Source organism: Phlebotomus papatasi, chromosome 3, assembly GCF_024763615.1.
Source record: "Phlebotomus papatasi isolate M1 chromosome 3, Ppap_2.1, whole genome shotgun sequence".
Taxonomy (NCBI): domain Eukaryota; kingdom Metazoa; phylum Arthropoda; class Insecta; order Diptera; family Psychodidae; genus Phlebotomus; species Phlebotomus papatasi.
This window is the reverse complement of record NC_077224.1, coordinates 17122889-17134740: the sequence shown is the minus strand read 5'-3', so window position 1 is coordinate 17134740 and position 11852 is coordinate 17122889. Positions and strand designations below refer to the sequence as shown.

The window sequence follows — 11852 nt, the reverse complement described above, 5'->3', positions numbered from 1 at the left end:
CACTTCACACTGATATTGTCTTTAAAAACTTTAAATAATTGTTTATTTTAATTTTTACCACCACTCTTTGAAAAACACAAAATGCTTTATAACCAAGAAATGCGCCAACACACAAAAAATGGAAATCAGATGGCGCTCTTATCATGTTTACGATTTTTGGTTTGTTATTTCATGCGACACATTTTGTATGGGAGTTCTTAAGGCATCTCCCTTCTAGATGTAGAATTCTGCGAAAGTATCCTATGTCGACCACTTAAGGTTAGATTTAGTGAAAAACTTATGAAAAACAGTTATAATTTGTGTTTTTTTTTTGATAAGGTTTTTACCTAAAACTATAGAATAGATCTTAATATATCTAATTGTGAAATTCATTTAGCCATGATATATTTGAAAATTATAAAAAATTAAAATGTTTCAAAAATGTGAAGTGTTCCTCTATTCGACCACATTGATATCAGAGTGCCTCTACCCGACTAATGACTAAACATTTTCAAAAATCGACTTAAAGTCTCCACCGATCTGCCATATCCGATCAGTAAAGACCATCCTTAAGTGCTAGAATTAAGGAAAAGATTTCAAATAGCAAAAGGTAAAGGCACCCATAAAGATCGAAGTCACTCTCACGGCATCTACGGTACTTAATTTCTCATCAGAAAAAAAATACTAAATGGTTTGAGGTATCGATTAAAGGTCTTCATCGGTCTGCCTTGTATACGATTGGTAAAGACCATCCTTAAGTGTTGGAATTATAAAATAATTTCAAGAAGTAAAAGGTAATAGCCGTACTCACTATGGCGTTGTTATCTCGTAATCTCCGTAATCTGTTATCTTGTTATAATTTTTCATTTATAAAATACATTACGAGAACATAACGAGATAACGAGATAACGATATTACAAGATAACAGCGCCATAGTGAGTACGGCTAATGTTACCCTTACGGTGCTTAGTTTCTTGCCACACAAAGACTAATCGGTTTCAGATGTCGACTGAAAGTCTACACCGATCTACCTTGTACGATCGGTGAAGATCAGCGCTGAACATTCGACAGGATGGCTCATTCTGTGTCAGCCAGTCGAATGGTGAACATCACGGATCACGTTGTGATCAAAGTTCAAGTGCAGTGTAACAACTCCCACCGGTACGTGATTTTCCCTGCCACATTCGATACCTGATGAAGAGGACATCCATCCTCGAAACGTCGTAGAGAATAAAATTGTGAAAATCAAGAAAGGTTCAGTGTCTCCGTCTATTTCCTGTGACTCAATGATGTTAAACCATTCGCTAAATATTATTGCAAAAATTAATAAATTGAATAATTGTCGACTTAAGGAACCCGGGGTGGTCGAATCGAGAAGCGGTCGACTTGAGGATACTTTACCTTACGTTGTCTTTGATATTTTTGTTTAAAAAAAAATAATCTCGGCTAAAGCATAAAAATGCAGCAGTTCGTCATATTTAAACCGTAAAAAGTGAAAAATGTCTGAAATTCTAAGTGTAGTTAGGGATAATGTAGCTTCAGGGTGGTCGATTAAATGTCCAGAAAACAATCTCAAGAAATTTTCTAAACTCCGATGGTTCCATTGCCATGTGGAATAATCTCCCTCTCTAGCGGAAAGCATTGAGGTATCTCTAAAGTCCTCAGAATCTAAAGCCCAAAATAGACACAGGGATCGGCTTAGGGATCAGCCCGAAAAATGAGGATTGGTGTCGATACACTCACGGATCAGCCCATAATTTGGAGGATCAGGCTGATCTTCTAAATTCATGAGGTCTAGTGAAATTACGGGGATTAGGCGACATCAGCGCCAGTACTGAAAATAAAAAGCTTCACTTTGGGGGTTTTTGGGTGCTTTTCGAAATGTCAATTGGGTGAAAAAACATGGAGAGTAATGATACGCAATATCGGAAAATCTTAAAATGCATTAAGATTGGAGTAAAGAGAAGATCAGAGTACTCCTTACTGTACGAAAAATCCATTAATGCTGCACTTAAGAAGCCTTTCAGCAATCAAAGTGTGGAGATTTAATGGAAATTTACGCTGAAAACGCTAATCCTTGATCCTAAATCCTGAGTGTATGATAGTTTGGGCTGATCCTTTATCGCCAAAATTTACGAGCTGAGTATTCTCTAGGATCAGCCGGTGTCTATTTTCGGCATAAGGGATGATGCTTAGGTTTTGTCCCCTTACAGAAGAGGTCCGATTTTCCAACTTCCAATAAGTCCCAAATCGACTTGCCTAGCCTTCAGCCTGAATTCAGCCTCAACCGTGGAATCGTAGAGAGTCCATTCTTAGGAACACAGGGAATGCACGTGTCTTGTAAGGGGTGTAAAGATTTATATTCGAGAGCCTAAAGTGGATCAGTGGATTGGAGATCAGTCCCAAAGGCGCATTGGGGAGGTGGGTGAGGGGGGTCTATCGTGAATAACTCGCTACTGCAAGCCGTCATTTAAGAGACAAACTCGTTACAATATACGTTTTTTTTTTAATATATTTTTGAAGAATACCCCTGTAAACCCTTTCGCCATACGTGAATTAAGTTTTCTTCATTGCTAGAAGCGAATTATACTTCTGTAATATCTACATTTCGTCAGTTGCATCAATCGTTGTCGTATCGTAAATACAGATACGACAACGATCGATGTTACCAACGATTTATCAGTCAGCAGTAATTTTTCTGATAAAATTATGAATTTATGGGAAAATTTAGAAGTAATTTTGATACGCATTCTAGAAAATCTAACATTTTCTCTGTAAAAAAAAATAGAAAATTCTATTTTACTTTCGAGTCGGAGGCGCCTTAAACGAAATATAAATAAACAGTTGGGAAAGATCATTGGCATATTGTTTATTATTGAATTTGTGAAATGATACGAAGACCTTCAAATAGTCGTAGTTTATATTACTTGAATTTTACTTGAATTATAATACAATACAATCTGATTTATTAGTGAAATCATACAACCCACAACGCCATCGATTGGTGAATATAATAAAGAAAACTGAGGTTAGGGAAAACTAACGTAAAATTAGGGTAAGATTTTAGTAAGGAAACTTACCACTAATCAGCTTCTTAATGACATAAATGGGTAAACGTAACGAAAACGTCGTTACCCATTTTAATGTGTTTCTACCTAATCTTTAAGATGCGTTTAACATTATTTTACGCTAATTTTGTTTCTTGGGTCGAATCTCCATCTGCTTATCCCATACAATAGCGACGCTTATTCGTAAATCGCCGATCTCTGCTTGTCTGGGTGATCTTGGTACTCTTCTTCGGGGACTTCACCAGCTTCCCATTCAGTCTCTCTGTGGAAGTGATGCGAAAACGTTCACAAAAGTCGCGTTTTGCGATGGATTTCAAAGCTTTTATCTTGCCTCTTTTTATCCTCCTTCTCCAGGAAATCCCTGTCCATTGTGGTAATTTTTCTTAAGACTTAAGTTACGCAATTTGTGAATTTATTGGATTGATTGTGAATATCTTGGTGTTTAAGTGGATGTAAATGAGCTTTTTGTCTATAGTCAACATAGTTCATTTTTTATTTTAATTTTTTTGCGATAAGAATACGTGAAATTGAGATCTTTAATATATTTGTCATTCATTTTTGTTTTTTCGATTCCAAGACAAAGAAATTGATGTTTAACCCTGAAATACCGCTGAAAAATTTACACATATTTATAAAATTTAATTTATTGAATTTGGGAATTTTCAAACTCGTCATTTTCATTCCAAAACTAATTTTACATCATTTGCGTAGTTGATTAATTCTGTTATGTAGCAGTTTGTCTTATAAGGAAAAGCTGCATGCTAAGGAATTGAAGCTATCAGTAAAGTTTGTTTTTCGTTCATAATGATTACCGGTTGACAACTGCTTTGAATCTGTTTTGTATTGTCAAGGACTCCAAGACCTTTCTAACGAACCCAAGTTTGTTTTATTCGGTTGAGAAATAATCTTTTTAGAGCCTTTTTAAAGTTTGACTTTAAAAAATCGTTATTAGAAACCTTTCAAGGGCATTTTCGTAAAAGGAAGAAATAACCAAATTTCTAATACACAGCCAGAATTCCGAATGCCAAAATTCCAAAAGCTGAAACGCTAAAATTCCTAAAAGTTAAAATACCGAAGAGACAAAATCCTGAAAGTTCCAAAACCTCGAAAAACCAAAATCCCGAATAGCTAAAATCGCGAACACCAAAATCCCGAAAGCCTAAAACCCGGAAAATTAAAATTCCGAAAGCCCAAATACCGAAAGGGCCAAATCTCAAGAAGCCAAAATCATGAACGCCTGCGAGATACCCGAAAACCAAAATCCCGTACAACAATATTTCGAATGCTCAAAATCCATTCATTATCCAGAATTCGGAATCTCGGAAAGGTATCGTATATTTTTTGTATTGCCTAGGCCGCCTAGGCGTTTTTTTTTCGTCCAGATAAGTGTATGCTTTTGAATCGTTCTTCACAATGTTTTTCAAAGTCAAAATGTTAAACAGTTCTTGAAAGCTTATTTCACAAACCATTTTGTCAGGTTTGCATTCGCTGGAAAGGTCTTGGAATCCCTAAAAAGTTTCAACCAATTTTGAATGATTAATAACTAAATTACTATTATGTTACTAAATTATTACCTTTATATTACTATTGAGAATAATTAATTATTTTGGAATTCAATTGTATTATTTTTACGAGTTTTTGAGATAATTGTAAGGTGATTTTTTAATTGTTTTAAGATCAGTTGTGAATTCGAAAGCTCAAAAAAAAACGGAATAAAACAGAACTTTGCAGAATGCTCGTAATGTTACATGTACCTGAAGAGGTAATACAGGGTTAATATGCAAATGATTTTTGTAAAGAAGCTCAAGTAAAGTTGAGAAAAATGAAACAGTAGGAAGAGCTTATGAGTTTTTTGCCTCTTCCACCTGCAATGACACCTGTTTTTAATCTCAGTCAAGCCACCGTGGGCCGGGGGAAACCCTTCACATGGGAATGTTCATGGGAATCCACATAGAAATCCTCCCGGAAATCCTCATGTTAATCCTCAAATTGAGAATGTAGCTTCTTGCCCAGAAATCTTGAGCAAAAGAAGTTGGGGTGGGCGAGATCCCATCAAAGTTTTCTACACGATCTTACCGATTGAGTACGTTATTGTTCATCATACGGTCAGTAACCCCTGCAACATGGAGAGAAAATGCATCCCGCTTGTGAAGAACATCCAAGATTATCACATGAATGAACTGAAATTGGATGACATTGGATACAAGTGAGTCAGATTAATGGATTTTTAATTGCATTTTTAAAGTTTTTAACGGAAATATCACTAATTTTTCGGTATAGCTTCTTAATTGGGGGCGATGGAAGCATTTATGAAGGTGTTGGATGGCACAGAAGAGGCTCCCATACTTATGGCTACAACAGTCGATCAATTGGAATAGCCTTCATAGGGAATTATGAGAGTAAGGCTTTAGATTTAGAAAATATCGTTAAGACAAGTTTTACTAAAAATAGAATTTTCTAAATAATTTCCTAAAGACTATGGACCGACAAAAAGGGCTGTTGAAGCAGCTAAGGATCTTATTCAATGCGGAATTAACAACAATGAGCTGGCCAAGGATGTTAAGGTTTACGGTGGGAGACAGGTTCAGGCCACATTGAGTCCTGGAGAGCATCTCTACGATGACATGAAGACTTGGCCGTACTTTGCGGAAATTTGAAGAACTTGTTTTTTGGGTTGTGCGAAATAAAAAAATACTCTTTTCAATCTGGTTTTTAGGTGTCTACAGTCGATTATATCGGAAACTAGAGAAGATATAAGCTCTAAACTTTGCATAAATAATTGAAATTCTAAAAACTTTTCCATATTCTCTGTGGAAGAATACATCCTTTTGACAAACTTTTCTTGTTATTTCGACAAAACTTCTTTTTCAAAGTGGATAAATCTTAGGTCAGAAACTCGTATGACAAAAGAGCGGCTTTGGCGCATTCATTTTACACGTTTTAATATATAGAATTAATTAAATCTTATAATTGACGCATTAGATGCAAAATTCGAATGCGATACGCTCCGATGTCCGGTTAACCGATATTCGGATGACAGCTGTCAAACATTTGACAAATTTGAAAGATTCACCTTCACATGTTATTCGATATCGAATATTTGAATAATTCCGAGACGTTCTGTATTTATTTACAGTGAACTGTAATGAAAGGGAATTGTGTCACTTTTAACAAAGTTTTATGGTAAAATTTGCAGGCAGGACAACATAAAAGTCCAGTGAGCATCGAATAATCATTGCAATGAGCTCTATGAAACTTTTAGTAACAGATATAGGTCGGATTTATGATTAGTTCTTACAGAATCACCATATAAAAAAATTAATTTGTCATATGATATTGTCATATTGTAACAGAATTCCCATACTAGAGATTGAAATTGACAGATAAAGTGACATCTATCTCCGGTTCTAATTGACATTTTGACCTAAATTTTGGGTTAGCTGAGATTCTTTACAATCTCAGCTTTTGTGGTCACAGGTGAAACCCGACCTCGTCAGATCGGGCCAAAATTTTGGATGTACACGTTTTGACACTCATAGATCACGAAAATCATGTGCGCCAAAAATCGATTTTCGTGGACGTCCCGTCTCGTCCGTCCGTCCGTCCGTCGTATAACCACTTCTGGAGAGAGAACGGAGAGAGATATCGACAAGCGGTTTTCGGCATACGGTAAATATCGTAGAGCTAGAGGGGGTCAAAAATTCAATTTTCAAATGATCATATCTCCGCTTCTAATTATCGGATTTGGAAAAATTTTGGTGTTTTGTAAAGCCCTCGTGGAGTACTACAACCTTTGGGACACCACAATTTCATCCTATTATATCGAAGATCCGATTAATCAAAAAATCGATTTTCGATTAATCGATAATATAATTTTCTAATGAATAGATAATAGAATTTTCTAAAATCGATTTTCGATTAATCGATCTCGATTATTTCGAAAACTAGACGATACTTTTTCTTGAAATTTTAGTATGTTGTAGCTGAGGTCGAAACCTTTCCAACGGTGGGTCGCACTCCTCCCTCGACGTTCCCTGACCAGAGCTATAGCCCAAAAAGTTTTGCCCGGACTGCATTTTCTGTGTTTATGAAGGGATTTCGATAAAATTTTAGCATATATATTGTATCTGAGAGCAAGATCTTTCTAATAATGGGTCCCATCCGTCTCTACCCCAACCCACTGTACCCCGACCCTTACTATATCCATATGGACCGGACTCTATCTCCAATATTTATTAACCGATTTCAAGGAACTTTTCTTTCTTGCACACAAGCTGCATTTGAAGCTGCTAAGCATCTTATTGAGTGCAGGATTAGCATCAATGAGCTATGCAAGGACATTAAAGTTTACGCTGCAAGACAAGTGAAGAGGACACAGAGTCCTGGAATGAGTCTCTTCATGCAGATGCAAAGGATGTCGCACTATGAAAATCCCTAAAAGGATTGCTTGTCCTTCGTATTTCTTCTTGTTTGAAGAAGGGCGTTTTGAAGACCTATGTAGATAGTATGTATTTGTGTTCTTACTTTCTGCTGTATTTGGTAATCAGTATGACTCGCAGACCGTCTGTTGGCGAACATAAGAAATTAAACTTATGCTAAGTAAAATTAACGTAAGAATTTCGTAAGTAAACTTGCCTTCCGAAGGTTTTTTTCTAATCCCCGGCGAGTGGCCTTCAAATTTGAAGCCAATTTCTTACTTTCACATACAAATGCGTATGGGAATTTTTCTGCACTCGTGATCGTTATGCTAAATATTTAAAAAGTGAGAAGTTCTTCCGTATTATAAGATACCTTTCCGTATGGAGGGATAAATATACTAAATTTTTGTTTAAATACATTTTTTTCCTTGGAGCACTGTGAGCTGAGTGCGAGATCAATTTAGGAATTGGCTTCAAATAGTTCCATATAAAAAGACCAACTTGCCAGGGGGTTGGTTTTTTTTCTAGGAAAACTTGCATACGTTTTCTAAAGTATTAATTCCTTTTATATTCAGTAGCGGGTTATTTTACGTTTTATTTGCTAAGGGTACGGAGGGTACGTTAATTCTCTGATCAAACGTCTCCTTCATTCGTAAATCGCCGATCTTTGCCTGTCTGGGTGATCTTGGAGTTCATCAATGGGAATTTCAGCAGCTTCCCATTCAGTCTCTCTGTGGAAGTGATCCCAAAAAGTTCACAAAAGTCGCGTTTTGCGATGGATTTCAAAGCTTTTATCTTTCTTCTGTTTATCCTCCTGCTCCAAGACATTCCTGTTCACTGTGGTAATTTTTCTTAGGATTCAAGTGGAATAGTTTGTGAATTTGTTCAGTTTTTAAGAAGTTATAGAGGAGCTCTTTCTGTAGTCGCAGTTCATTTTTTATTTCTTTTTTTTTTCATTGCGATAAGAATACGTGAAATTGAGATCGTTTGTATATTCGTCGTTCATTTTTTTTCTTTTATTTTCGAGGGGTTATATATTTGGAAAACGGAGTGTCTGTTTTCTCTGAATTCTGTACAATATTCTTTATTTCTCAGCAATATAAATGATTCAGTTTGCATTTGTGCAATTTAGGAAATCTTGTAAGATTTATTTAAAAGGAAAACCTTTTCTACTGACTTATACCTTAAAAGAAAAATGGAGTTTCAAGGCAAACACACGGTTTTACTTTAGCAATAATACAGAATTCACAGCGTTTAACTAGATAATGTACTTCATCCTTCCCTACCCAAGTGGCATCACTTGACTAGAACTACGACTTGACCGATGCTCTGTAAGGTCACGAAGACGTCATTTTAACGTTTTCAACCCAAAATGTACTAGAAAGTCTGGAAATTGATTTTTTTTAATTTGTCCCTTATTTAATGATCACTGTGAAAAGAGAGAAAAAATATTAAGGAAGCGCGGGCAATACTATCAAACACGAGTTTTAACGGTCAGTGAATTTACATTCTTCACATTAATTCATTACAAAAACCATTTATTTATAAAGTGTAACTATATAAGAAAATATTTGATCGCTCAGAATTTAAATCAGAAAGGAATATGAAGGAAAATATTGTCAAAAACGAAGCAATGTCAAAATTTTCGTAAAAAATCCAATTTCGGAAAAAAAAATCAATCCAAAATCCTCTAGTTTGCGTATAACACGATAGCAGTTGATATGTTAAGTGATATTGAGGAAAATAAAACTGCGGGAAGAGCTTTATCAATTTTCAATCGCAGCTAAGGAATCAAGGGGTAGTGGGAAGGCGCGTATGAATCTTCATGGGAATCCACATGGAAACCAGCACGGAAATCCCCATGTTAATCCTGAAATTGAGAATGTAGCGTCCTGCCCAGAGATCTTGGGCAAAAGAAATTGGGGTGGGCGAGATCCCTTCAAAGTTTTCTACACGATCTTACCGGTTGAGTACGTTATTATCCATCATACGTTCACTACTGGCTGTTATATGGGGAGCCAGTGTGTCCCAATTGTGAAAGAGTTGCAGAATTTTCACATGGATGAACTGGAATACAATGACATCGCATTCAAGTGAGGAAATTTAGCGTATTTTTAATGAATTTAATTAGTTTTAAAGGAAATATCTCGCATTTTCGGTATAGCTTCTTAATTGGGTGCGATGGAAGTATTTATGAAGGTGTTGGATGGCACAGAAGAGGCAACCACACTTATGGCTATGACAACCGGTCAATTGGAATAGCTTTCATAGGGAATTACAATAGTAAGATTCTAACAAAAACCACTAAAATAAGTAGATAAGAAAGTGATAAGTTTTTAATTAATTTTTTGAAGATTTTTCACCGACACAAGTTTCTGTTGAAGCTGCTAAGCATCTTATTGAATGCGGGATTAGCAACAATGAGCTATCCAAAGATGTAAAAGTTTACGCTGCAAGACAAGTGGAGAGCACACAGAGTCCTGGATTGCATCTCTTAAATAACATGAGAACTTGGCCGCATTTTGTAGAACATTAAAATAATTGTTTGTCCTTTGCATTTCTTCTTGTATTTTTGGCGAAAAATAAAAGGCTCTTTTGAATTTAGAGTTGGTGTCTTTAATGTCCATTATCTCAGAAATTAGAAGAGATATAGGACTAACTAGGACACCACCGAACTACTTGGACTATGACGATAATTTTTTCAGTGATCAAGCATCCGTATAGTACCTTTGAATTAATACGGGTCTCGTCTCTGAAGTCTAATATCTAATTAAAAAATCGCCTTGTTTGGTACTACTCCGTTTTCGGTGGTTCCACGGTTTCCCCTACGCCCTATGCTTTACTTAATTAGCTGAGATCAGTTATCGTAGTTGCGGTAGTTATTTAGATACCCGAACGTCATACTTGCAAGGTAGGCAATACCTTCGACGTAATAATGTAGTAATTCTTACTATAAAATTACCATATTGTATGTTTCATTGTTTGCTGTTTTTGATTCTTCTTTTCAGCAACTGATGGCGTTGTGAATACTAAAATTATATAAAAAAATGTGTTAAATAAATAAAAATATTAGATTATATGAGTTAATAGGCTTGGTTCAACTTTGGTATCCAAGAATTTGCTTTTGGTTTTTAAGTTTTGACCAAGCTAATGATCCTAAACACACTGCCAAGAGTTTTTAAAAGTGGTTCAATCAAAACAAAATTGACCTTCTGGAATGGCTAGGTCGGTCTAAGCACCTCAATTCTGTTGAATTTAAAGGAAAAAATTGACCACAAGATAAATCTCTCGAATGTGACTAATTTGAGATAGTTTTAAGTAGATATCCACACTACATTAAATACAATCAAATTAGAATAGTGTCAACTCCTGATTTCCCTAATGATCCTTCGTTGTCAAGCGCTCATTTTTTCCAAAAGTTACTTAACTAAGTACTTTAATCCAAATTTAATTTTCAAATATAATTCGTAAGTTGTTAATTGCAGTAGCGTCCGAAAACTATCACTTCTTATAGGGTGTGCTATTTATATTGTCCTCTGAATATGTGCCATTTCAAGAATTTTTTGATCGTATTATTGATAGAACTTTCAGGTTTTTTCTTCATATTCAAAATGTATTTATATACAAGTTCATTTATTTTTAATACTTTCATCATTTCAAAGCATATTTTTTCGAAAAAACAAAGCATGTATTACAGTGTCCGAAACTGTGCTATTTATCTTGTCGCCACTGTATTTGGAAATTGTGCATTAAAAGCTATCTAAAAATACATATTTCATAATGTTCACCGAAATAATACAAGAACTACGAGCAAATTTGTCTAAGTCGCGGTGCAATATCTGCAATTTGTTTTTACAAGGAAAAGTGAAAAATTGCTTCACTTGTTACTAGACTTGATGGGTCCTGCATCTGACAGTTCATTTGAGGAGCTCAGAGCAAAAAAACGCTATTTTAATAGGGAAATGCATACGACTTAGAGTTTTTTTTTTTGCTCCGAGCGCCTCATTTGTCCTTAATAATCATTAATAATCCAATATCCTAATGCAGATTTCAGACTAGAGGTTTAGCCTAATTCCCAAATGCCTCTAAATCCTAAATAAAAAGTAATCTCAATGATTTTTCGAAACCCAATAGATCATTTGCCCCTAATATCCAACATTAAATCAAAATTGTCTGAAAAATTAGCTTGGGAAAAAAATTATGAGATGAGAAGTGTTAACTCATATACTTAAACCTTATGTCTGAATCCGGCATAAGTTATATTTTCCCAAAATATCTTGATTTATAAGAAGTTAGAGCAGTTAAGCCAAGTTAAGGCATATGACTAAGCCTTACTCCCCAGACAGACTGACCGCTTAAGCCGAGAGACGGCTTAGTGGGAAACCGA

At 35.5% G+C, this 11852-nt stretch overlaps 2 protein-coding genes across 2 annotated transcripts; both read left to right on the top strand.

The window, feature by feature from the left end:
* The first annotated feature begins 1051 nt into the window (after positions 1-1051).
* Positions 1052-5751, top strand: LOC129805204 (peptidoglycan-recognition protein 1-like). Its single transcript, XM_055852972.1, has 5 exons — positions 1052-1081; positions 3219-3420; positions 4941-5253; positions 5328-5446; positions 5523-5751. Exons 1-5 carry the CDS (start codon positions 1052-1054, stop codon positions 5702-5704), a joined length of 846 nt encoding a protein of 281 aa, XP_055708947.1. The 3' UTR covers positions 5705-5751.
* Positions 5752-8148: 2397 nt separating this feature from the next.
* Positions 8149-10067, top strand: LOC129807900 (peptidoglycan recognition protein-like). Its single transcript, XM_055857499.1, has 4 exons — positions 8149-8307; positions 9249-9558; positions 9630-9748; positions 9820-10067. Exons 1-4 carry the CDS (start codon positions 8241-8243, stop codon positions 9999-10001), a joined length of 678 nt encoding a protein of 225 aa, XP_055713474.1. The 5' UTR covers positions 8149-8240; the 3' UTR covers positions 10002-10067.
* Positions 10068-11852: the final 1785 nt, after the last annotated feature.